The sequence below is a fragment of the Pomacea canaliculata genome, linkage group LG13 (genome assembly GCF_003073045.1).
Source record: "Pomacea canaliculata isolate SZHN2017 linkage group LG13, ASM307304v1, whole genome shotgun sequence".
In the NCBI taxonomy this organism is placed as follows: Eukaryota; Metazoa; Mollusca; class Gastropoda; order Architaenioglossa; family Ampullariidae; genus Pomacea; species Pomacea canaliculata.
In genome coordinates, this window is record NC_037602.1 from 18,084,666 (window position 1) to 18,112,378 (window position 27,713).

At 36.4% G+C, this 27,713-nt stretch overlaps 2 protein-coding genes across 6 annotated transcripts; one reads left to right on the top strand and one right to left on the bottom strand.

The window, feature by feature from the left end:
* Positions 1–221: 221 nt before the first annotated feature.
* On the bottom strand, positions 222–24,827 carry LOC112553537 (band 4.1-like protein 4). Of its 5 annotated transcripts, XM_025220814.1 has the most exons (30): positions 24,733–24,800; positions 23,968–24,488; positions 22,259–22,363; positions 21,834–21,876; positions 21,442–21,523; positions 19,466–19,563; positions 18,857–18,977; positions 18,510–18,597; positions 17,914–18,002; positions 17,348–17,411; positions 16,005–16,096; positions 14,869–14,940; positions 13,747–13,862; positions 13,168–13,246; positions 12,830–12,916; positions 11,935–12,054; positions 11,223–11,285; positions 11,004–11,099; positions 10,782–10,820; positions 10,465–10,524; positions 8,146–8,199; positions 7,873–7,941; positions 7,494–7,574; positions 7,057–7,143; positions 6,713–6,784; positions 5,244–5,606; positions 4,061–4,299; positions 3,451–3,866; positions 2,747–2,969; positions 222–2,445 (listed from the first exon to the last, which is right to left on the bottom strand). In XM_025220814.1, the coding sequence occupies exons 2-26, from the start codon at positions 24,118–24,120 to the stop codon at positions 5,510–5,512; spliced, it is 2,127 nt and encodes a 708-aa protein (XP_025076599.1). In that variant the 5' UTR covers positions 24,121–24,488; positions 24,733–24,800; the 3' UTR covers positions 222–2,445; positions 2,747–2,969; positions 3,451–3,866; positions 4,061–4,299; positions 5,244–5,509. The 5 variants fall into 5 exon arrangements, with proteins under 5 accessions (XP_025076599.1, XP_025076600.1, XP_025076598.1 ...); XM_025220815.1 differs by having other exon boundaries at positions 222–2,442; positions 23,968–24,827; XM_025220813.1 differs by having other exon boundaries at positions 23,968–24,827.
* LOC112554502 (40S ribosomal protein S15-like) lies at positions 24,119–27,700 on the top strand. The gene is made up of 6 exons (XM_025222286.1): positions 24,119–24,125; positions 24,343–24,362; positions 24,848–24,923; positions 25,187–25,281; positions 27,143–27,244; positions 27,550–27,700. Exons 1-6 carry the CDS (start codon positions 24,119–24,121, stop codon positions 27,661–27,663), a joined length of 414 nt encoding a protein of 137 aa, XP_025078071.1. The 3' UTR covers positions 27,664–27,700.
* Positions 27,701–27,713: the final 13 nt, after the last annotated feature.

Genomic DNA, 27,713 nt, shown 5'->3' on the forward strand with positions numbered 1-27,713 from the left:
TTCTACTTACAAAGTTTTACTTATTTTTCTTCTGTACATACTCATAATGTATAGATTGTAGAGTGTAGAGATACCCTCATTAATTGTGACAACAGTCGTGTAGAGTAAAATGCTTCTTAGTTCAGACTCAGTAGAGAGCGGGCAAAGGCTGTGGGCCCAACTGAGGGGCTGCCCAAAATCGCGGCCCTATGCTCCTCGAGGCAGTTGATGATGACAATACTTAGTTCAATTTGTTTCTAGCTCTCGCATCCGTTTTTGTGAATTCTTTTCAGATAAACATTCCACCAGCATCCAAAGAGGAGTTTTCTTCATCCATCATGCTCATCAAATTTTCACTGATCTTCAGAATTATACTTTAAAAAAAAAAAAAAATGCTGAAAATGGTTTGTAGCAAATAAGAAAAAGCTTATGAACAAAAATTCAACCTTATAGATGTGTGCCATGGGGAAAAATACACACAGATGCAAAATAAATACTTTCTGTAAACTGAGCTTTGCGAGAAACTGCAGAACAGCAGATCTGTACTCAACAGAAAGAAACTAAAGATACTTGAACTTTACAAGAAGAAAATCAGCTGTGGTCCAATGTATTACAAAATTTGCACCTAATACTCAAATATCAAAAGTAAGAACACTAAAGAGAGGCAGGAGGTCATGTAAGGATGGGTGTCACCTCAAGGAGACAAAAACATTTTTCCTTCATGTGATATCACACACACACAAATAGCTTTGTTTTCCATTCATCAACACTTTTTTGCTTCTTTAGAGGCATAAAAACATTTCCCTGAAAAGATCTGGAGTAATGGTCTATTTGGGTTATTTCAAATTTTTGTTCCCTCTGACTGAATCTCACTATTTTGAAGTAACTGTATGCATAAGAGAATCCTAAGCATGAAGTATTCTTGCATGGTTAAATTTGTTATTTGCTCTAATGTGCTAGGACAATCCCCGAAAACTAGACTTATGCTTTGCAAAGTCTTAAAACATTTGATACAAAGTAATAGTTACCTTAATCATTATTAGCTAAAAAATTACAATGGGCTAGTTCTTAATTTAGTAAGACAAGGAAGTTAACTTCTATGCTAAACCTTCAAAAGACAGATTTAAAAAAAAAATTATTGTAGTTGTACATTTTTTCTAGACTTAAATGGGATGCGTGAAAATAGATGAACAGTAGTTGATACCTTAAATAAATAATTCAGCTCCTCTATATCAGGTTTTAAATCTGTAAATACTTCCAGATTCCCCTGTAAAGCAAACAAAAATCCACAACATTTATGTTGCTGTCAGTTCCTTTGGCCTATTAATTACCCTTCTTGGATTATCTAAACCTTCAGTTAAATATTTTAAGCTTAAAAAAAGTTAAAGTATAAAAACAGCTTGCTTTATATCTCATTATCTTATCAAGCTGCACCAAAACATCCAAGAAAATTTTAGCAAATGGATTTAACAATTTGTGGAAAAAAAGGTTTGCAAATGTCCTAATCATAGCAGCAAAATAAGTGGTTATCCTGCACTGTTTTTGAGCTCCTACACACACAGCACATCTTTGCACAACCAGCTCATAAAGCTGTACTGTAAAAACATCTCATTACTTGATAAATTTGGATCCAAAGAACAAAAAATTAAAAAACAATATAAACACAGCATCACAATTCTATATGTCACAAAAATATTTACTGCATTTTTTTTACACTAAAAGATAATCATTATGTATTTTTTTAAAAAGATTTATCACAATACTTTTTCTCCTGTTTTCTTACTTAGTAAAGTGCAAAAACCTTTACGGTATTTGCAGCCTTAATCAGTAAAAGGAAAACATTTTAAAAGAGCTTTACATACAAGTGTGCCGGACATTGCTGCAAATACTTAACTATTTAAACAGGTCTTTTACACAACTGTGCTTGCTCCATAAAATCTTTCATGAGGCCAAAAACATTTATTCACACCTTAAAAATGCTAAAACTGGAAAAAAATACACATTTTTTCAAGCAATTGACAAATCATGTTGTTAGCAATCATTAACAAAGAAGTTCAGGTTCACTGCTTCATCTTCAGTTTTTAGCAAACATACTCATCCACATCTTTCATACAATCGTACCCTCAAGATTCAAAGCAATGCTTATCTGCTAAATCAATTGGATGCCTTTAATGTTGTATGCTACATGTGCTTCATTCTGCTTTTACGATACTGTCATAGATATGTCTCTTGCACATTTAATAAGTGTGGCTAATACTACACTTGCCTTCACAGTTCAGTGCAAAGATTAGGGTTATAGCCAGGTGATTTCAGCAGCTGAAACGCCACATCTGACCTCATGCTACTACCACCTGTAGTGCGGCTGCCTGGACGATCAGAGGCAACAACTGATGGCGATGGGTATGAAGACCTGCTGTTATTCTTGCCTGACCCTGCAGAGTTGTGTCCAGTTCTCCTTTCTGCCTGCTGACAAAACACAAAACTCGAGATCATTGTATCATTGCTACATGTACATCAATAGCGTCACATTTATTGCCTTGATTAACAGAAAAATGCACACAAGATCAAGTACAAGCATAAACAGAGCCATGTACCCATGTGTTAGTCCATCCTACACTAACCTACTTTTGGTTAGAGTGCCAAACAAAACTTAATATTATGCCACTAAACTGCAAAGATGAAGCTACCACAGGAAAAAATTTAATAATTTAGTTCAAGAAAGAAATATTTACAAAAAGATCATCAGTACTGTTGTGCATAAACAAACCTGCTCCCTGGAATGTGGTGAAAAATAGCTGTATGATGAATTAGGGTCTTTCTGTGATCGTGGGGGTGTACTCTGGTATTTTGATGAGTCTGAGTACTGATCTATTGTGCCCAAGTTCTGTGGGGGTGTGCCATATCTTGGGGGTGTACTCTGGTATCTAGGTGGTGTAGACATTGGCTGTTGCTGTGGTGACTGATATCGAGATTGTGGTTCGTGGCGATACCTGTGGCAAACATGCATATTTACCAAAAAGGCTGGCTTCAAAGGCAGAAGTTTTCTTCCCTGAAAATAAACTTGCCTGTCAAGCATTACTGATAGGTAATGAAGAAGTTACACCAATAGCTTTTGTACCCAGTTTATCAGAATACCCCACATTCTTTCAAGTACTGCTGCAACATATATCTATGACACCACATACTGTGAGGTGGGAATGAAGTCACAAGAATCAAATAAAAAGGATGAGTTAATAGTGCAGCATGATGGCAGTCTGAGAATAAATTCTTCCACTAATGGAAAAATTCTAAAAACTTTCACCATTAAAGGACACTATCTTTGACTAGAAACTTTCTACTTACATCTTGATCAGAGAAAATAGCTGCATTTAACTAATACTTCATTCCTTACATGCCTTTCATACAATACCAACATGTATTTCCATCACTGCTTATTTCTGTGTGATAAGTTACACAAAGTTATTGCAATACCTCGATGGATTTTCTGTCCCTTGCTGCTGAGTGATGAGTCTTGAGGAAGGGTATCTTGAGGCTTCTGATCCACTTGGTAAGGGTGAGACAGTTGTAGATCTGTTATCATCAAACAATTTTGAACCTGATTGCTTTCCAGACCATGTGGTCTTGATCGTTGAACTTGAGTATAAGAACTGGATGTGTAACTGTATCTTTCACCAGGCAAAGTATGTGCACCATAAACAGAGCTTGATGTAGGACTAGCAGCTTCTCGCTGCACTGCTTGTGATGACTGCTGACCATGGCGTTGCTGAGAGTGGGGATGGGGGTAACTATTAAAACTACTATCTCGAATGTAAGATGATGTCACAGTCATATCATAAGGTTGTGACTGGGTTATGGAGTGGTCTGTTCGGGATGGTGTCACGTTTCTCCTGCACACAAATGAAAATAAACTGGTGAAATAATGAAAAAAAAAAGAACAAGTTACTAACACGTACAATTACTATAAAAAGTGCTACAAAACTGAAAACCTATCTGCACACAGTTGAAGTACAAGAAAATTGTGGCTTTTATTTTACAGGTTCAAATAAGCATGTTACAGATGCAAAAATACAACTGAAATTACCTGTGTGGTTCCTTTCCATAACTGTCTAATGCTGTAGTGGGGTCTTGAGCAAGTGGATTAAATGACCTTGACCCTCCTTCCTGCCTGGATGGTGAGTAACGCTGGCTTCCTTCGAAGTCACCTTCTCTCTTAGGTCGAGATTGTGACTGGCTGACAGGCTCGTAAGTATTTCTGGTCCTTGTATTATGTTGGTGGTGTCTTGATCTCAGCACCACATTGTTGTCACTCTCATATGCATTCTGGAGTTGGAAGGAACATTAATTTAAACCTGGATCTTTCTCTCTCCCTTAAGCTCTGGAGACAGTGGATTAGATAATCTAATTTCTGACATAATCTTTCTCTCTCTTGGGCCAAAGGTAATGGATTAAATCAGCAGTTACTTATAGTAGTATCCCTCTTCCCCCACCCCCACTGTGCACACACATAAAAACTGGAACTATGTATGAATTCTACCTGCTATTTTTCTCATTTTTGATTAACATCTAGCTGTTGCATTTGGTAACTAATGACAGTAGTAATTATAATAATATATATAATCTTTATTCTACATTTATAATAGTCTAGTTTTATGAAGAAAAATTGTGAATTTGTACATGCTTCTCTACATCACTACTTACCATCAAACGATAGGATTTGGATAGGGATAGGATTTCAAGTAGACATCAAAAGTTAGGTGTACCACTAGTGTCCATTCACTTATAGTTTTATCAATTCACATACACGCACAAGCCTTTCTTTAAAACTTATCTTTACATGTTGTATTCTTGGGGTTTTAAGACATGAAATACAGATGTTTCATAAGGAACAGCTCAGGCCAAGAAAGTAATATTTATGAAATATAAGTAAATGATCAGAGAAAGTGAAACTTAAATACCATAAACTACACATCAATAAATATTCTTTCAAAAATAGCATTTACATTTCAACCACATTAGAGCATTCCATGCTAAATCTTTCTCACTCTTGAAGCACTGAATGAAGTAAATCCAATATATAGTAAAGAAGAAGTTTAAACACTGCAAGTAGCAAAAAAATAAGCTGCACAAAAGGCACACATAAATTTTAAGGAAGTAGTTTTCATAAAATAAATGAATAAACAAAAAGGAGCAAATGCTATAATATTAGCATAGTATAAGAATGAGCAATAGGATACACAATGTTAAGAGATGTATCTGCAGCATACTTGCGAATGGGTAGGATGAAAGAGACTGGAACGATCACGATGATAGGAGCGATGAGACTGGTACGAAGAGACGGAAGCTGAGTACTTTGGTCTAGATGATGGGTACCTAAGCTCAGAGTTTTGATTAGGTGAGTGGTAAGGAGAGGACTTGGAGATTTGATATTCAGAATCTGCAAGTGAGGTATTGTATAAGTGATGTTTTTCAGAGGTGATAAAATCATGTGTTTTTTCTTCTGGTATGTGAGAATTTCCATGATGTGTTGCTGCTAGAGTTGATGAGGAAGAAATATGGTTAGGTAAGGTATGAGACTGTGACTGGTGGTAGGAATATGGTCGTCTTGTGAAAGACCTGCTGCGTCCCACCTGAAGATGAAGATGAAAAGAAACATAGGTACACTGTGTACAGTCACAGGAACCAGTAACTTTACCTTCAGAAAATAAAAGTGATTATACATTTTCAGTACTAGAAGTTTTTGCAGCTTCTTACAGGTAACACTGTCACAGGTGACTCATTATCATAACAATTAGTGATTATCATTGACGATGTAATTTACTTTTTCAGGAATGGCCACTAAAAAAAAGCTTATGATCTCCCCATAAACCTGAATTTTAAATCATAGCAACAGTCCCTACCTATCTTTGGGCAACTAAAAAATATACAATATTTATAAGTATTACAACCTCCTGAGATTGTTGTGCAACAACTTACAAAATTATTTTAGTGCAAAACAAATTTACACATTACAGATATTTGTGAAAGAATTCTCAATAAATCATAAAATCAGTTAGACATAACAAAGCACATGCCACATGTGACTCATGATTCATTAGTAATAAAGAGCATACTATTGATCATTCAAATAGAAAATATATATCAAAGATAAAAATTATAGCAATATATATACATAGTAATATATTTCAACACTCAGGTGCAGCATTGAAACAAAAGAACACCATCCCTTGTGAGTTAGAATCAGCAAGATAACATCGTGCTTTCTCAAGCATGCACTAACCTTTCTTAGCAAAACAAAATATATATAAAAGAGATGGCAGATTGATGAATAATATATCTATATTAAATGTGTGTTAACACCTAATAAATTTGAAATCTTTATCTTTCCTTTCAAGGTTTTGGCATACATGAGTACTTTCTATAATAAACATTACAAACTGCGAGAAGTATGAGGCTGTAAAATCAACATAAAACTATCTAACAAGCTTCACAGAATGGCTAAAAGAAGCTTTTCTAAGCAATAGCGCAATAGATTCATAGCAGTGCTCAACTAAGAAGTAACACTCTACATCCAGAAATCATCTTACCATATTCTAATGTACCATGTGTTCAATCTTAACATACTGTGTTCCATCTTACCATGTTATGTTCTAGCTTACCATGTGTTTAGTCTTAATGTATTGTGTTCCATCTTATCATGATGAGTTCTAGCTAATGATAGTATGGTCTAGCTTACCATACTGTGCTCTGCCCCCATTGCTGTCTGTTGCCCAAGCCATCACCAGCATCTGTGTCTGTATGCTGAGACCTTAGACAGCATAAAACTTCATCTTGTTTTAACAGTTGAGGAGATGTAAAACAATGCACAGGATTTAGCGTTGAAGCTAAATTTAAGTGCTACAAAACATTTTACCACACTCTCTGCCTAGTGTCAGAATTCTGCATTACACAATGTGGTATTCATCATTTATGTGATGCAAAACAGTGAAATCCTCGTTATGTCTCATGTGAACCAAAACTTAAAACAAAGCATAGGTCTACATACACATGTATGCATGCATGAAAAAACACGTCACTTACTGCCTGACTGAGCTTTTGTCACAAGCATCTGTGCTAGGTGCTGAAGTCTGCCTGTGAAGAATTTCATTTCTGTTTTGATCAAGCCCCCTGTAAATAATACCAACAAGCAAAGCAAACATAATTTATCAAGAGGAAACTTTCCTTATAGATGCCCAAAAGGTACCTAATAATTCAAGAACAATTTTATTATTTCTTCTTATTCTTTGACTTCTAAAGAAAAAGAAACAAAAGCTAAAAGAAATATTTAAGGTATTCAGAATAATTGTCAAAATCTTTGACAGCCTACTTCCAACGAAATATCTTATTACATTTAAAATATATAACACATACAAAAACATACCCATTTCATTTTTCGATAGGCATCAAAATCTCATTTTATATTTGCTTTATGGAGTACATTTAAAGGAATGAATTTTCATGTTTACACTTTGACCTACTCAGCATTCTTTTGCTTTGAAGCCTTCACTTTCTGCCTTAGTTTCGGAGAGTATTTTAGCTTGAAAAAACTGGACTTGGTCCTGTTGAATGACATCATATAAACACCATCAACAGAGAATGGAAAAATTAGGTATCATGAAAAAGAAATTCACAACATATGTTTCAGAAGAATTACTAGGTAACTGACAAAATTCACTTCTGCTAGTTTTCTTGCAACCACCCACTTTCTCTGAATTTCTCATATTATTAATTAAACTAATTAATGTAATGTTACACAGAACAAACGAAAGACATTAAAACAAGTTCTGCTTACAAAATAGTTCATGATGGTATAAAAGGCAAGAGAATGCACCAGTCCATACAATGTGCAATACTTACTCCACATTCACAAACGGAATTTCTCGCAACTGCTCTTGTGACATGCCTTCTGTATCTTTTAAATCATATCTGGAAAACAGTGCAAGCAACCAAAACTTAAATGCACTTCTAATACTTAGAACTAGGCTGTTCATCTCGTAACAAAAATGTACCTTTTTATTCCATTATAAAAGAACCTCGATGCAATTATGCCAAAAATCTTTGCTCAGCTCAAACTCCCCTTAAAGGCAGAGATTACTTATCAAGAGAAATGCAGTCTTCAGCATTACTCACTCAAAATGACGCCTTAATTCCTCTGGAGGTTTTTTGCCTGGTGACTTGCTTCGTCTACATAAAAGAATCCAGACAACAAATGAAAGAATTATATCACCAGCTGCTACAAATGCATAAATTTATAAGCTCTAATAATAATAACTGATTTGTACAGTCCATTTGCCTCATGTAGAAGTGAACTCAATGCTCTGTGAATGAAAGAATACAAGCTGACAGTTAATCATACCACAAAGGAACGCAAGCGTCAGCAAACAGATAACACTTTTACAGCCATAAAAGATATTTATGGATGGGGAGAAAACAGAACAGCTTGCTTGAGTGATCTTTCATCATGTATATAGCTTAATCAGTGGCAGTGACAAATTTCCTTTGCACAATTATATATTCCAGTGGTCAATGGGTTTTTCATCAAAATAAACTAATCCAAGGCCTAAACAATGTTCAGTTCTATTCAGCTTGACCAATCTAAACTACGATCATATCTTCTGAAGATATCTTCAGATGTACTCTATCTTAGAGTAAATATACTATTTTCTTTCTTTGATGGCATGACTATGTGCAGATTACCCTCTACCTCAAATCCAGCTGTCCAAACCTGTTCTGGTCGAACGACCACAAACAGTAGGACATGAATTCATAACAATAACAATAACAATCGACTTTATTAATTCCAACGGCAAATTTGAATGGGAGCTGTGCCCTGTTTCCAAAGTATATTTATATGGGGGAAAAAAAAACAAAAACAAAAAAAAAACAAAAACACACACACACATGCACACCTACCATCACACACACACACACGCTGGTAGTTCATCTGTGATTGAGTAGCTGGACTGCGGATGGCACAAAAGATTTCAGATGCCTATTGCTTTTGCATACTGGCATGGCATAGCGTTTACCTGAGCTTAATAAAACAAATTCTCCTGCTAGCACATGTTCAGGTATGGACAGAATGCGGGAAGCTTGTCTAATTGTTGATCACAGATGGAAGTCAAGTCCCTCTGTTTAATGCCAATTATCTTGGAACAGATGTGGACAATGTTATTCAAACTGTTCCTATCATTTCATCAGTTCAGCCCCTTCCCATCCCCAGTTGTCATGCCAGTGTGCACTCAACTCCAGTTTTTCACCTGGGCTTAGTCTGGAACCAACTGCAGGGAGGCAGGAGGGAGCTAGCTGTCATGTCATCTGGTAAGTGCTTGAAGAAAGAAATTTTACCACCAAAAATGGTATTTCTTCTTGGTACTGTACCAGATGACATGACTGTGGAGACTAACAGGTGAAGGCAGTGACAGCCCACCCTGGCACCAACCTAGTGATACATTAGATGAAACAAATTAGCACACCCCAAGTTCAGCAGGGCTGTAGGCTGTGAAGCCCCCTTAACTGCACCAATGAAAGCTGCCTTCGGGCTGGCCGAGCAGGCCGTATCACCTGCCTCATGCAGTGCTGCTGAGCGAACGCCAATCCTTCCACCAGCATCAGAAGAGATGCCAGGTTCCACAGGCAGAACATGGGGGATATCAAATAACATGCCTTCCTATCCCCTGAATGATAACTTTCAGGGCTACCTTCCTCTAACAGTTTAAGCTAGTGGCACCTGCACTACTTCATGCACTCTAGCATCACAAAAGAAGTCACTGTTGAAACAGTCAGTAGGCAGCATAATAACTGTCTTTTTTCCCTAGAACCATGCCACAACTGATTGTGTTGAAATCTCTGAAACTCAAGCCAGAAAGCCATCATCACTGAAAAAAGGTATTCTATGTTCTATGGCTTAACAGGTGCATAATTACCAGGCTGCCCAGCGGCAATGTGGGGGATAGTGTTTCCCTGCCTCTGTAGAGAAACCACCTTCTCTCGCCAATTTGTATCACCACCATCAGCAAACACCTAGATGTCGATGTAAACCTACAAAAGAGTTGTCCCATCAAGGGCAGTGATATTTGTAGCCAGCACCCACTGACTTGCAGCATCTTCTAGAAAGAATAACAGGCGTAGACATGGGAGGATCCGGATAGGCAAACTACAAAGGCAAATTGACTGCAGAAATGAAGTAGCTAAACACATCTTACCAGCCTGTAGCCTGGCAAAAAACTGGTGTGGCAGGTGGGGATGGGAGGGGGCTGAATTGAATTCATGTCCTACCGTTCTGTGGTTGTTTGACTGACTTTGAGGTAGCTAGAGGGTAATTTCCACATAGTCATCTGGTACAGTATGAAGAAGAAACGAAAGAACCAAATCACTAACGTGCAAGGGAATCATTTTAAGGGGAGGTAAATAGAGCAGTTTCAGGGGAGGTAAACAAATGAGCAATACCGTCTTCTTCGCCTTTGTCTTGTCTCTCCAGCAGGGGCAGAATGTAGAGACGGAACAGATCTAGAAAACATAAATGCATAATTTTTAAGTTACTTGTCAAATTACTGGATTTTGACCTATCATTAAACATAAGAATCAACATTATTCTCATCAGCACATGCAGACTGTATTTTTCCTCTCAATTTACTTAACTGTTCATTACAAAAATTAGCCATGGAACTGTTTTAACGAAAAATACAAAAAAATTAAAGTTGTGGATTATATATGCAGCCAACTTATCAGTTGTTTGCAATAATGGACATGGTTGAATAACTTACCCATTTTGCTTACTGTCCTTGTCATGGAATGGGTACAATCTGCAGAGGAACCAAGTTTCAGTGAAAAAAAGACCATGGCACTCAGATTAAACGAAAAAGAAGTGAGAAAGACACAAATACCCCAATTTACATTTATGAAACAAGGTATACACATTAATCATTTAATTTGGTGCACTACATAGCATTTTTTTAAAAATCAATTTTGCAAAAATTATACTTTACACTGGAAAAGATGTCTTGGTTGACTTTTCATTGTTACTACGAGTTGTATGGTAGCGGGATGAGACATCTGACCCACTGTCACTGTCAATTTCTCGCCTGCAGAAAAAAAAATAGGTTGACACTTTATGCTTTGCTTGACAATACATGTAAAAATGACTTGCAGTCTACAGGAACCAAGAAGATATATGCATTTTCCTTAAAAAGAAAATCAGTATTTACCTTCGTCTTCGGCTCATAGATGCATCACTGTCATTGTCTGACCCACGACGATTAGGAAAGTATCTGAAAATACAAATGATTTAATTAAAGTACAATCTGCTGGTTGGAAAAACTAAGGTGACCAGACGTTTCGGGGGCGAAAGCGGGACACGTGCCGATGATGTTGTCGTCACCGTCAAAAAACGCCGAAAAATGTTTTTTAAGACAACACATTTGATGGACTTGCAGAAAGCCAGAAAGGGGACATTGGGCGTCCCGCCCGATATTCAGGCCGGACACGAGGTTAAAAAGCGGGACTGTCCCGCCAAATGCGGGACGTCTGGTCACCTTAGAAAAACTACACACTCATCAAAATTTTACCACTAAACCCAACCATGTGTGTACATGAGAAACAGCTGAGTAGTTTATAGTATGGATTCAGAGGCTGGAGTCATGTGCACTATACCAGTGTGGTGTAGTGTAACATCACCCATTAAGCTATTGAAGGATTGAGTATCTGACATACAGAGAAATGTGGCAGTACGACAATGGGCACTACCCTATTGAAAAAATGACATTAAGTAAAGTCAAAGCCTGATACAGAATCTATGGTATCTCTCGCAGCTGACCATCTTCTTGTCAAACAGTACAGCTAAAGTTGAGGATGGAAGTTACCTTTACCAACAAGGTCAAGCACTAAGCCATCTTTTGTGCGATGATAAACTCTACTCACTTCCTTCTCTGGCTGATGCCACTCTCACTGTCGCTTCCTGATACTCCCCGATTCCTTTGTTGATTCATTCTGTCACTGGGGGCTGACAATGGAGATTCTCTGCCACCTGTGTAAAGTCCACTGAAATAAAGAATAAAACCAATGAACACATTATCTTGTTACCCACTCTAATTCTTTCAATATCTCCTCTAAAAACCTTACAATCAGCATTTTAAAAAGTGCATAGGCTACATGCATTAAATTCCTCAAATCTGACTGAATAAACCCTCCCGTTTGTAAAACAAAAGCCTCAAAATATCAACATCTGTGACAACAAAATATGTCAGTCTGCCATATGTTTCATTAAAACACTTTCAGCAAGGCATTATGTACCTATTTACACATTTGATGACCTTTCTGTGCACAATGTTTGACACTTCATGTCTTGTGAATTTTACAGGGCTTTTTGCTGAGATTTTGAGATCTTGAAATGCTATGCACAGAGATTTAAAACCCTGATATCATGCCTGTACATAGGCAGACTTATAGCAATGGATGGGAGCTATAGAATCATAGGTGGACATTTGTGACATCACATTTTAGACCTATTTTGATGTATCAAGATGTATGTTAGCATGTATTTTAAGACAAGAAGAGGACTATTCATTCAGACTTCAGGGCATAGTATCTTGTACATACCTCTGCCTAGTCTTTTTAAAATACAATTATTCTTGGGTAGACTTTTTGAGGAGAGATGGAGAGTGATCATATCCAATTTAAAACACAACATTGCTTAATTTTTGGTCATAAAGAAAAGCTCTTTTACATTGGTTTCCAATAAGCCAGCTAGGCTTTTAATTTCTACAATAACCAAAAAAAAAAAAAAAAAACAGAATAAAAAAATAAAAAACCTCACTAATCTAATTTGCCCTCCCAAGGAGCAGACTTCGTGCTGCGTGGTGATTCGTGCCCCTGTAGTTCTGGTAGTGACCGATGCCGTGGACTGAAAAGAGTCATGAGTATGACATCACAGTAGAACACTTTATGTTAAAACTGACATACAAACTAGTAAAGGACACACTCATTTCTAAATTAGGTTATTTTATTAGGTAGTTATTCTTTTCAAATAATTAATGCACATTATGAAACAGCCCTGCACTTAACCATTTTTATTAACACAACAGATACTTCTCATGAATCACGAAAATTTTTAATTGTAATCTGAAAGGAATCAATGGAGGAATAAATTCTCACCCTCGTACAGGCTCTGGTCTTATTACCATGGTAACCATTCCTGAATCCTTGTGATACTGGCTTTCATACTGGCCATGTGCTGTAAACACAATATTATATAAATCTTTTAGGATAAGAAATAAGGTAAGGTAAAGGTCGACCCTAACTCTTTCAGGTTGTTTGGAGGTGAGGTGTTAGAAACCTCACTTTTACTGGGGTCAGCTTTTACATGAGGGCAGTGCCCATCTCTTCTCCCTTGATGCCTTACTTTCCCCAACCCTCTATGGCGTCAGGTACCCATTCCTGCCAGCTGGGTCAACTGGGGGAAGTTTGCTGTGCTACTCGGATATAAAACCAGCATGCCTTTCAGTTTGGACACCAGCACTAACCACTCGGATTTCTGCTTCCCCTCAAGAAAGCTACTATGTCAAAGAGAAGATTACAAGTGATAAACTAATGTCTCATGTCTTGTCTATCACTGGTCCCTGTGCACAACTTGACTTGACCATCTTATTTACAAAGAGTGATATTATGCTCAGCATTACTGCCAATCTTGCAGTACAAACATTTTTCTAAAGAGGGATATTAAAACATCCTCACCATTGAGACGCGAGTCAGAACTCACTCGACGTGGCTGCCGCCTGCTAGGCAGACGCACAACAGCAGATGACTGACGTGACAGATTATCACTGAATGCCTGTCGCTGAGTTCTCCCACTATATACAAAGAAAATTTATTCATCAAATACTGCAAAAGAAGTTAGTTTGTAAGTGCAAGTCAGCTGCATAAAAGAAATAAACAAGCCAAATCTTTATTAGCTTCTAACACACGAGGCTTCATGTTTGAAACAGGACAAAGACTGAAGTCTAGAACAAGACAAAAAGGGTCACTGCACTGGAGGAAAACTGCAAGATGTAAAGTAGATGGCAACCTGTTTTCTTCGTTGCTAAAGTGCAGAAAAAACTACGGTGACACTTGTTTCATACTTTCCTTTTAACAACACAGCACTTTTTTTTATTATTCATCCCAGACTTTAGCTATTGTCCCACTTCACGAAGCCCATAAGAGTAATAAAAAACATTTGATCATCATTTTTCATACCATTCACATATTCTTTTCCTCTCCAGCTCTCAGTCACACACTTCCTCTCATGCAAACATCCACCTTATTTCAAACAATTTATTAATGCATGTACACATAATAGTAAGGAAGTTAGAGCTCGAGAACCACTGACTACCTAATGCTACTAATAAACCAGTCAAATTAAGTAACTGTTACAAAAAAAAAAAAGCCACAGTTAATATTATTTTCTAGAAGATACTACTATATACAGGTTCTACTATCAATACACATCAATGAAATGCCATCACCAAAACACATCATTAATAACTAAACTACAATACTCTTGAGTACAAATGAAGCAGATACAGAATGCCAGCAAACTGATTTTTGCCATTAATAATCTGATCACACAAAAAGAAAGCTGACTAGTATTTTAAGAGAACTTTACTGTGAGGCAAAAAAGGAACAGCTATCAATTGACATGCAAGCATTCTTTTCTATAAGGATACTTTATACCTTAAAATTATTTCATTTATTTCATGCCTTTCAAACATTCACCTTATCCACCAAATAATAACCTGCATACAGATTACAAGAATAGTTTCATTTTGTACAAAAACATAAAATTACAAAGTGGATTTGAAAAATGTGCTACCTCACCTTCCATGATTAGCAGAGAAAGATCGAGTGATTCGCACTTGCCTAAAGCTTCTTTCTTGTGTCTGGTTAAGTCTGATGAGGAGTTAGAGTGAAGGGAATAACAAGTGACAGGAAAGAAACACACAGCCAGTTAGTCATAGTTGTCTTTAAGAAATTATTAGTCACTGATCCAATGTTAACAGGAATTGTGGGTCTGAAGTCTACAGGGTTTCACAATCAATGACATCAGAATTTACTTGAAACTACAGTTAAAGGCTTTTTTTTTGCCATAGCATAAATAACGTCAGGGGATTTACAGCAATGCTATTGAACTAAGTAAAAATGCTTTTACAACAAAATAAAAGCAGTGAATTCTGCTTAAAAGCATGATGTACAGGCCACAAAACCGTTGCAAGCATGGTATACAAGGTATGTCAAATGGGATAAAATGTATTTTTATTCTGTGTGCCTGCTTAAAATATGCTCTATATATATATATAAGAGAGAGAGAGTGTGGGAGGGAAGAAAGAGACATTGACATGGTATATCAAACGGGATAAAATGCATGCTTAATATGCATGCCTTCTTGTCACTTGTCTGCAAAAAAAGAGAGAGAGAGAGTTGGTAGGGTTGGGTGAGACTGACATAACTCATCTTGGCAGGACTACTTGCAATCAATAAGACTTCTCTCAATAACAACTTTTTTTACCAGGATGCAGACATCTGGTTTTACTTCTAATGTTATTTCAAACAACACCAAAAACTGTAAGAAATCCAAAAAATAATTGCATTCTTGATAGAAAGATATGGCATTCCCCCTGAAGAAAGAAAAGCCTGGTGGGTAAAATGTAGCTTTGTCATTAGTTGTTATAATTTAAAACTTAAATATGTCATAAGAACATAACACAGCACTCTTGTATACAATTTTAAAAAATCAGTAAAAGAGAATCAACATGTTAAAATCTGCAAATAGTGCGTTTAGTAAGTGAAAAATAAAAAAGCAGGATAAAAATATGAGGAAGACTGTGACTACAACTGCAAAGATGGATATTAAAACGAGAGGTAAAGGATGGGCAAGTGTTGGAGAATACATGTGAAGGGCATGAACATCAAGTGCAGTACATATACAAACATGACTTAAAAGCTGGGAAGAATACCTAAAGAATGCATGATGCTCCACACAACATTTCCACACGTACTTGCAGGCAGCCTTGCGGGGCAGTTCAAATGCATATGCATGCTCTTCATTCTTGAAAACAAAAGAAAAGCATAACAAGACAGCGACTACAGAAAAAAGACAAGGGACAGAACAATATTCAATCTTACAGCAAACAGAGTATCTTGGTTATAGACTTTTAAAAAATACTAGCAAATTCTCCCTCCAAAATTTCTACTCCTCTTAAAGCAGATACATAAAGTTTAGCATTAAAAAAGATATAACAGCTCACTCTGAACACAAATAATTTTCATATTTATATTAACTGCATGTTACTATGATGAGAAACTGTCAAATATTTAGATAATACCTGAAATATCTTGCCTGATCATTTTTATTTTACTGTGCTGAATGTACCCTACAAGTTGTCCAAGGAGACACCTTTTGAGATACTTAATAGTCTGAAAAGTTTGTTAAGGCAAAGTTCTCGCTTCCCACAATTTAAACTAAATGGTTTTGCATAAGTTGCCTAAAGAGAAATACTTCCAAATTTTACCATAAATTCATTTAAAGTGACATTTATAGATTTTAATTTTGAAAGTAGGTAAGGGCAAGGGAACATAATGAAGCCTTGAGGAGAAATCTCCACAAAGCAAGAATAGAACAAAGGATTCCATGCAATTACTGTCTTAGTCTGATTACCACTAGTACTGTCTCATCAAACAACACAATGAAAAAAAAGAAGACAGTTTTGATTATTTTTAAGAACTTTCATTACATAGATATTCTGGATGCACAACCATATGACAAAGCCTTGTTAAACATCAAGAGTACGTTACACTCAATATATCATGCCAAACAAAGACAGCTCATTTTTGTTCATGAAACATGGTTTTAATCAGTGCAATTACAATCTAATGTTAAATCATGAGCAGGTTCCCAGTCTTACCAAACAGTGGGTATAGTACTTTTTTTTTTTTATCTCGCAAGGAATATTCTGATTGATTTAATAAAAACCCATAAACCCACTTTACTACAGTGTAGGGGCATCCCAATTAATCTGAAGACTGTAAATAAAGATTTAACATAAAGCACGTAATATTGCGATCGTGAGATTACGTGCGTACTTTCAAAATGGTAAAAAAAATTGTAAATCAGAAAATAAACTCTTAAGAACTCTGAACACAATGAAGACATCTCAAGATAACTCTTCACTTAAACCAAGTAAAACTGAAAGAATTTTTAAAAAACTAATGAAAAGGAGGGTATGGCTATGTCTAGTTCAACTAAACATACCCGTCATAGTTTTAAAAATATGTATATACATATAGATATAAAACTTACATTTTTGTCTTTAACTTTGATAATGAAAATCTTTCCTCTGAATGTAACCTTGTTGATTCTGGGCCTGTAACACAATATTGAAAAATAGAAATACCCAAAGCAACCTATTTCGACAGATTTTCATATAATTCATCATTTACCTTCTGTGTGATGCTCACTTTGTAAAAAGTGAACAAAATTTATTCTTTGCACAGTTATTAGTCCACCAAACTCTTTCCATTAACATGTCAGTCAATATGGTCAAAATGTCACAGTGAAGCTGGCAATAGAAATGCCTGATGCATCTAGAGTATAGCAGCTTGCCAGAACTGTACCAACCATGTTTGTTTTTCCAGCCAGTAACATTCTTAGCATGTTGTCTATTACTCTGGTTTTCTGTTTACCTAGGACTATCTATGAGGCTCCTCTCATGACAAAAGCATGCAGCACTAATTATATCCTTTCATATATATATATACACACCAGTTTACACCCCAAAAAGCATACAAGCTAACACACAAAACTCTGGAGTACACAGCTCTGTGAGTCTAATTAGCCAACAAGTTTTTTAAAAAAAATACAATTACCAGAAATAGTTGCCAACTTTGTTTTTATTCTTGTACACCACAATACCTGTTGGTGTGAGACCCAAGAAATATTCGACACTCGCTTCTCCCTGCATGAGCAGATATGTTACAATGAAATACAAAAAATATTGAACACAGAACCAATAACAAAATGTGTCATTATGTCAAAGGGGAAATCATGAAAAGTATTAACTATAGTCAACTAAAAATATTCAGCCAGTTAAGGTGACACAGCGCAATTCAGTTTCAAAAATATTTTTCAGACCATAAAAAACATTTTTCTTCCAGGCCTCAATCCAAGCATTCACAAACTCTTCGCAATCACTACCTTAAACTTTTGTCTTCTCTTAGAATGACTAATGTCAAAGTATGAGCATCATCAGTATTTCTTATATGACCTCTCTTGCAAAGTGATCACAAACTCTGACCTTAGTCTCTAAAGTTCTCAAGCATAAATTTCATGGAGCACCTTTCACCTCAGAAAGAGCTAGAAATTTATCAATCAAATTGCAGCATACTAAAAAAAATGCATAATTTAACAAGAAATTTGTAATGGTGTCAAAGCAATGAAGACTGAGTGAGTCAAGCGAACTGACCATAACAGGATGAAGGTCAACACCATACATATCTAACCATTTCACTTTGTCCAGAAACCGGTATTCTGCCATCATGGGTACAAGGCCCCTGAAACAAAGTAATTGAATCATATTACCAATGAAATATATTTTGTTTTTCTCTCTCACTCATTTATTGCATTAGTCGTAAATCAGTAAAGAAAACATAAAAGGAGAGGTGACATAATTGTGTGCATGTATATACAATGCATTATCAGAATGCTTACCTTCATATTTTTACTATCAATGTTGGATGCAACATACACAAAGTCCAAAACACTCCAGATTCATAAACAAGATCTTCTGGCTCACTTTTAAGGTCATCTTACCCTAATCGCCGGTGAATTGCAGCTATTTTCCGTTCCAGCTCTTCAGACTGGTTGGGAACAAAGCAGAACTCGGATACATATCCAGGAGTATGATGTCGAGGGTCAAAATCTCCAAGTTCAGCTAAGAAACAAGTATTGTTTAGCTCACCAAAAAAGAAAAAATTCTGACTGCCATTACACATATTTTTTAATATATTTCAATGTTTCAGGGGATGACTAAGCGGGAAATGAGACTTTACAGCAAATCTTCCAATCTTTACCATCCCCACGCTCAGTATGGGACGCTATCACTAGCAATGTTTTTCAAACTTTGAATCTATTTTTTAAGCCAATTAACTACATACCTAGTACATACAAAGACCATTACTATTTTCCAAAGAGTTGTAAAGGCGAAATTTTCATCATCTGGCAGAAAAGAATAGATTTCGCCTGGCAGATGATGAGGGGACTTGTCAGGCCACATCTGTAGCCAACAACATGTGTAATCCTCATCTTCCTCACTGAGGTTGAACTATTCTTTCTCACCATGAGCTAAAAGTTCAGCCTTTAAGAGATCAAGATATTTCCAATTGATTCAAGTGTAGTTCATCTGTACAGCTATCTACTTACATTGCACAGCATAGGCACACAACTCTGCAGCTTCATCAAATGTGACAGGTAGCCTACCCTGAAGAATATCTTGCTTCACTTGCAGAAAGAACAGGTACCTGCATCACCACCACCATAAACATCATCATCACCACCACAACTACTACCATCCCATTGTTTCTTAACAAAGGAATTCAAGTTATTTTACTTTCTTGTGTATCTATTTTTTTTTAATATTATACAATCAGGGCTTCTGATTACGCAGAAAATTGCGTACAGTACGCATTAAAAGTTCTGAGGACCCCTTCAATTTTCATCAATGGGGTCCCAGGGGACCCCTTCAAATTTGGGCGAAGAACAGATACAAAATTGGGTAGGTGTAGTGTCTGACGTCGTAGATCAACCTATTGTTGTCGTCTGCTGCAAGGCGAGAGTAACTTCCCTTGCATTGAGTTTGTTTTCCCCTACCAAGAAGAGTTCTATTAAAGGCCGATATCTTCCCACCGGGGTAGTGAGTGGTATCGCCCGTGCAAGGGAAGGTAGGAGTACACGAGGTGCGGACTGCCATCGGCCAGTCGTCTTCAAAATTACTACACCGGGACAAAAGGCGGTGGACATCACAGGCACTGCCGACTAGCATGGCAATAAATCGTCTCCCTCACCCAGTACTTGCGGTAGGGTCTGACGTTGATGCGAAACGACTTCTATCTGAACATTCTTCGGGGTTAGGACTGACTGTATCTCCACAAACAAACAAAACTAGAATTAAAAAGGAGCAGAAAGAACAGCGCAAATGACACAAACATAAAAACAACTGAATGATCGCATAATGTGGTAGATAAGCGAAGAAAGACACAGTGGGGCACTATGTTGCAGTCGTGAATTGTTAGCCATTTGTAAAAGTTCAAAGATTGGACTCAAACCAAGGTGTACTTAGGTCAGTCATCAGGAGAATGAACTGAAAGTATTAAATATTATTATCCCCTCTTATGAGTAAAGAAAGATGTAAGGAAAGACAGTATGTTCAGAAGCCGTTTCGCCTCACTTTTTCTTAGACCCTACATCAAGTACTAGTCGGCTGAGAAAGGCGTTTTATTGCTAAATAAAGTTTGCAACTGAAACTCGTTTCATTTATTTGTACAGTTTCAAACACCTTCGATCCCCCTCCATCTCATGATTTACGTAATATTCAGATTCCACTGAATGTCACTGAGCTGTGGGCGTCACGTCTTGCCGAGGTTCGCTTTTCTACCTTGCGCCAGGTTTTTTTATCCCAACTTTGATACTTTTAGCAAGTGCCACCTCTCGTTGATGTTTCTTACAACTCTAGTTCTCACTAACTTATTAATTGCCAGGTTACGTGTCGAGAAACTTCCTTTTGAATGATGGCATCTGAGGCATCATACTTTCATACATCCTCTCCCATTCCACCCACAGGTGCAGCTTTTTAACTTATTTCAAAGATGTCGTTTCGACATCGTGGTTAAATTCATTGCCTTAGAAACGGAAAGAAAGTGAGCACCCCAAGTACAGTGAGCATACGCTCATCACAGATGCTTGCACAGAATCATGGCACAGAAATCTCGCCGTTTCTGACTAGACATACAGTGCTTTGTGTGCCTGAAAGGCAGTTGAAACAAAGTATGTTGATTTGTTGATTTTTTTCTACATTGTAAAGGGACCCCTTAGAGTTAGCCTGGGAACCCTTAGAAATCTGAGGAAGGGGTCCCTGGGACCCCAAAGAATTTAGCCTTAGCAGAAGCCCTGACAATATACATTAATTAAGGAAGTTGTGTCAATCTGGTGGACAAAATCAAAATAAAACATGCCCCTGAATACATAAAGCTATTGCTAATATAAGACTGAAAATTTTCCCTATCACCATTCATCATTTAACTTTTAGTTCCTCGAAAGTTTAAGTGAAAAATACATGTATACACCCATACCTATAGCATAAAACATCAAACCATCTAAATATCATTGCTAATATATCCCACCTTGTAATCTCTTCTCGTAATTTGCATGGATCGGCAGCATAAAACTTTACCCCAAAGTAGAGTTTGTAAGGATTGAAGCATCCTGCAAGATTAAAAATGTGCATGAAATGCAAGTGTAGAAACATAATGTTCTAAATGAAACATTTAAGCTACAAATTCTATAGTTTATAGTATAAATAATTTGAAGAATTTAAACTTTAAATAATCATTAAGTGAAAAGTGCATAAGTGTATTCAGACAGGCATCTGTAAATGTGAAGAAAGGTAGTCAATTCAATGTCATAATAAATATACAATAAATAAAGATAAAACATTATAATGCATTCATTTATTTTGAAGACCTGGATTTGTTCCTTTGTCCCCTTCATGGACACTTTATGATCTTTTCCTTACCTTTAAACTGGGAGGACAGAGTCTTATTTCCATCCAACCAATGCTGCAAAAACAACAAAATACTTGAGATTTACGTCACAATAATGATAGAAAACAAAGTTTTTCAGATTTAGTTGAAAAGTTTAAGAAAGAAAAAATGAGGAACTGATTTTTGTGATTGCTCTTGAGAAATCCTAAAAATTATAATCTACTATTTAACTTAACATAGCTATAAAATTAAATGTAGCCCAAATAAATCAATAATGACTGAAGAAAACTACAATTTACCCATATACGTTTTGGTGGTGCTGCTAATAGTTTCTGTTTTTGTGAAAATTATGCTAAACTTCAACTACTGTTTCTTCAAGGTAACTTCTATTTAAAAAAGATTCTTTTTGGCTTTTTGTTAAAACTTTCCCCCATTTTTATGGGGTATTGTTTCTTACTGTCTGTCCTGAGCTGTCAATGAAGCGTAAGCTGAAATAATCTTTTTCATGCAGATTGAGCATGTCATAAACCTTTTCAAGCAGTTGACAGCCCTTCCAACTTCCCTGCCATAACAAAACATTAGTTATACAACTAAGCATAAAAATACATATGAAATGTGCTGAAAACACGCTGGAACATAAACATATAACATAGAGGTAAATGCCACATGGAGGATGAAAAAAAACAATTCTTCAATTTTTGATTAACATATAATTATATTGTGAAGCATAGGGAAACCTAGTTTGCACTGATCAAAAACACCACACAGTGAAATTTTTCTTTCATTTCAGAAAATTTCAATAGTTTTGAAACAACTTTTACATCAATAACTTTCCGATTTCTCCTGTATTTTGATTTGTCAGTGGCATTTATTGTTTTGAAAGCCAGTTTGATTGGCCAGTTTAATAAAAGCCAGTTTTCATTGTGCATTTTGTCTCATATTCCAGTAAAGGTAATAATTTTTACTATTATACAGGAAATGGAAAAAGCTATTAAAGAGAAAAGGTAAAAATCGTCTGCAAGTACATGTGGGGGCATACACACACTTTCTCAAACAACCTACCTTTTCCATACTCTCTTTCCCTTACCAAACATCTAGCTAGCCATCACAATCAGCAACAATACTTGCATTTCCCTTATACTGAAGTATACCATCTAATTAATAGAGTGTCACCATGTTTGTTTTTGTCGTGTGTGCACGCACGTGGAAGGGGAAGGAATGTTTGAAGCCTAACATCTGTCCAGTCATGGTTAAGTTTGGTTAGTTTAAAATGCCTTGGAAAATGTTTATTTCCTCTGTTTTGTAAAATCATCACTAACCCTGAATAACAATAATAAAAAAAATACTCACAAGAAATTCTGAGATAAATCTACCACACAAATGTGATATCATATTTTAAAATTGTACCTATGACAATGATAGAGAGACAGAAAGAGGAGGAGAAAGAAGACAGTGGCAGTTACATGACTGCTTCGCTCAAGATGTCATGCATTTGATGCCAAACATGAGCTGCCAAGTCAGGGAAAGGAGATCGAGAATACAAGTGTTTAACTATTTTGCTACAGATAAACAGCAATAAAATCATGGTTGCAAGAGTTAACAGCAGACGTTAAATAGCACAGCTAGTTCATAATAATTGTATGCTGTATGTTTACTTAAATCACACGTATCTGGTAGCATATCATTTCACTTAAGCTTTCAAAATGTGAGATACACACACACATATTGCATGCAGATACTTATAATCACATATCAAGTAAACAAGTTAACTCATCATACACTTTTTGCAATCCTGAATATATAATTATAGCATTAAAATGTTAGTGTTAATAAATGTGATATTGTAATTCTATTAGTATAACAAATGTTTAAATTCTTAAAAAGAATAATTTGGAATATTTTTCAAGAAATAGCATTTTAAATTTATATAAATATATTATTAATAAAGTGTTTTTATCCCTGATATATTTGTGGAGTGTTACCACAAATTATTTGTATTACAATATTTTTGTGCCATGTCTAACATTAAGTACCATTTTGTCATATGCTTTAAAGTGAAAATCTGCATGAGATCTCAGTTCTCGACAATAATTTAGATGCTGAAAATAGAGACTATTTACAAGACAGAACTGGGTTATTTTCTGATTAAAATAAACGCTTATTTACTTTGAATGGAAGCTGATGCTGGCTATCGTCAAGAAAATGGATGAAGCACTTCGGAAGTTTGTTGTCGACGTAATCGGTAGCAGACACATTTTTGCTGCTTTTATCCCCTCGGAGAAACTTAGGCAGCAGTCGCGAAAGACGACTTTTGGACATGCCAAGTAAATCAAGTAATATCGTCTGCTTCCCAACCAAATGTTAGCCAACTCCCGCGCATCAAAGATGATCAACAGGAAACTTCTCATTCATCCAGGCCAGAAGGACAATATTTCATTCTGCTGCATGAATTCGCCATAAAAAGATTCTTTTCTATAAAGAAATCAATCGTTTTTCAGTTTTCCACAATCCTTTAATTGCTGGCATGTTGATTTCAATTAGGTTGTCATCATTCTCGGGTGGTAAGCACTCAGGTGTGAAGTTTTTGCCCGAGTTCTCTCACCTGTCCAAATAACTTCCTGGACATGCGCGATGGCAAACTTATAATGTTGTGGGGAGGATGGGGCGCCGACAGACGCTAGAATAAACTATTTGAAAAACAAACAAAATATATTAGATATAAAAAATACTATCATGATTTTTATCATTTGCACAGTCTATCTTCTGAGATATCGCTGTATTTTTGTGATTGCTATTTCAGACTCATGTGAGAGTTTGCAAAGTTGAGAGAGAGGAGCGATGGAAGAAATAATTTTCCAGTATTACATTTCATCCTTTTCTATTAAAAAATGCTATGCGCTGTTGAAAGAAAGAAAGGAATCAATTCATAACTGTATACAACGGCGGTCTCAACTTATAGTTTTATTGGCGTTAATAAATGATGCACATTCAAGTACTCCCCTCTCTCAACTGCGTCGTCTGCTTCCTTCTAAGCTAACATGAGGAGGTTATCGCTCTTGTTTTCCGCAAACACTGCGCATGCGCACAGCGATTCTTTCTCTTTCCGGTTGACATACACCATGGTGAGTTGAGGATTTCTGGTTCACTCCTAAAATCTTTCCTCATCTCTGCTTTTTGTAAAGTTTAATTGCTCTTGCTCTGCGTAAGATCCAGAAAAGAATCCATTTGAACACCGATGGCAAATTAATTAGTCATTTTTGAAGCAGTCCTAAGACAAATATTATTCTTAACCATTTCTCAGTGTTCATCTTGTACAACTTATTGAAACAGGAAAATTTATATTTTGCTGTTATTGTTTATTAACTCACTTAAATTTTGTTTATAGGCGGACGAAGATTTGGCAGAGAAGAAGAAGAAGCGTACTTTCCGCAAGTTCACCTATCGTGGTGTAGACCTCGACCAGTTGCTCGACATGAGCAGGTAGGCTGCTTGTTTCATATGACTGTCATTAATCACGGTGGTTCCTCAAGAAAGAGAAGTGTAGGATAGTCGAATGACCCTAACTAAAGTTACGTACAAGTTATTTACTTGAAATGCAACGATTTAATACTTGATTAGTATACTATATAGTACTTGAATTCCTTCGTATCGAAATGTAGAACCATGTCAAAACATTTGACCATTACATAGCGTTAGAATTAAATTTGATATTAACAGCAATGGCATGATCGCTGTTTTAACAGAATGCTGAAACACTTGGACATCTCTTTTCGCAGAAACCATGTATTTATGAATGCAAAACGTACCGCAATATTTTGAAAATATTTTGTTATATGCGACAAATGGTGACAGTATCTAGTTAAATTGAGTATTTCATTGTATGATTGTTCTGCATTTAGTAAGATCATGCTTTACCGAATAGGCTTAGTTTTTAAGATAAGAGTTCGTGCAGTAACTACAAGGAGGACATCAAGAATTATTGGTGTATTACTAGTCAGATTTGGTGAAAGGGTCTACACTGTGTGTTTGTATGAAGTCAGCTGAAGCAGTCACCTTCTACTTGTTAAACATGCTAGGAAGGTGTAGTGAGACCTGATGTCTCAAGTAGAATCAGTGGCTCCTCGTGGTCTGCGCATGCGTAGGAAATTTAAGCTGCACTTTTACTCTTTAGGTAGACAGCGTCTCCTGGTACAGCAAGAACTTATATCTCAGCAAACGTCTTCTACAGTTACAGCAAGTTCTGATGTTTCAGGCAAAACCAACAACTCCTTGTGGTCTGTCCTGAGTCTTGTGTTGATGACTCTGTGGAATATGTCTTGGTGGATTGGCAGACATTTTTGTGGTTTTGTCTGCGGCAGAACCAATGACTGTCCACAGACAAATACTAGTTGTTAAATGGGTGTCTTCTACGGAACATGTGTCTCCGTGGATTAGCAAACATTTTCCTGGCTTGGTTTGTCGAACACAACACATGATAAAGTATTTTTGTTGTTTTGTTAATTTACATTTGAAGTTTATCATTCTTTAGCACGACAACACTTGCTCACGCAGTGCTATTGAATGAAGAGTGATTCAATATGTTCCATTATTCTTTAACAGTCGTCTGGCATACCAAATCTGTCATAAGCATGATACAGCGACAGTTCACTTCTGGTTTGAGATCATTCAAGAAAACTGTATGCAGTCTTGTTTATTCCCGGGACATTGATTCTTAGAGGACATGACCCTTAAAACTGGCTGTTAATTGTGACCTTTAAGCACATGCCCACACCATGAGGAGGTGTTTATTTTACCTGAGACATTTGGTCTCTTACAAGGGCAGGGACAGGTTTGTAGTCATTGAATACACCAATGACAAGGGTGTTTTGCTGTTATTCATCTTCATGGCTGCTCTTAACAATTGGTATGACTAGGTGTATTGTAAATGTTTAATTAGTAGTGTCTAGTTTGCTTATTAAGATATCTATCTAGATCAAAAAATTAGTCTACTCACATCTTTGGAAATACAAAATTATGATTACTAGTTGTCGCACGAGATATGTAGATGAGCAGGTGGAATGGAGCTGTTTGTCGTGGATTATCGTTTCTTAGTGCAGACCAGCGTATGCCTAGAGGTCTAAAGAAGCCCATGAGCCCTTTTGATCAAGAGTGCTGAGTGTAAAAGCGAAAAAAAGAAGCTGTTCCCTGGAGAACACTGAAGGATATGATCAATTTGCTTGTATTGAGCTTAATATATATTTTATTGGTTTGTTTCTTTAATATTAAATTATAATATTGTATGCTTGTGTTGGTATTAAGAGTAACAGTGTTTAAATGTGACAGGTTTTGTTTTTTTTTGCAGGTGGTGAAAACCCATCTGCGTGACATGATAATTGTACCAGAGATGATTGGCAGCATTGTTGGTGTTTACAATGGTAAAACCTTCAATCAGGTGGAAATCAAGGTAAGTTTTTTACTGAGCTGTAAATTTAAGTAATCTACCTTGTCTAGTTATTTGCTTCACTCGTGTGTGTTAAAAGTATCAGTAATATTTTCAAAAAAATTTTAGATTGTGGGTAAATGTGTTAATATGTTACGGATTAATGTGGTTTTTGGTTATCAAAATATGTTTTTATGGTTCAGGCTTCTTGTAATTGTGCATAAAATATGTTCATGTGCACTTTTTTCCATAGTGTTTTTTATTTGTGCAACATTTGCCTCCTGTATGAGCCATTACAACTCAGAAATACTTTGTGTCTGTTTACTCAGCCTGAGATGATTGGCCACTACCTTGGAGAATTTTCTATCACCTACAAGCCAGTCAAGCATGGTCGTCCAGGTATTGGTGCCACCCACTCATCCAGATTCATCCCTTTGAAATAAACTTCTCTGTGTCTTGCAGTAAAGCGTTAAAAGAAAATTCTGGTGTGTTT

Excerpts from the sequence above, each read along its gene's own strand:
- LOC112554502 (XM_025222286.1), top strand. Across the intron at positions 24,924-25,186 it reads TCCGGTTGACATACACCATG|GCGGACGAAGATTTGGCAGA; the intron begins GTGAGTTGAGGA and ends TTTTGTTTATAG. Across the intron at positions 25,282-27,142 it reads CAGTTGCTCGACATGAGCAG|GTGGTGAAAACCCATCTGCG; the intron begins GTAGGCTGCTTG and ends TTTTTTTTGCAG.
- LOC112553537 (XM_025220815.1), bottom strand. The coding sequence starts at position 24,120 with ATGTCCAAAAGTCGTCTTTCGCGACTGCTGCCTAAGTTTCTCCGAGGG. Across the intron at positions 13,863-14,868 it reads TTCTCTGCTAATCATGGAAG|TGGGAGAACTCAGCGACAGG; the intron begins GTGAGGTAGCAC and ends CTTTGTATATAG. Across the intron at positions 7,144-7,493 it reads TCAAAGCAAAAGAATGCTGA|GGGGCTTGATCAAAACAGAA; the intron begins GTAGGTCAAAGT and ends TATTATTTACAG.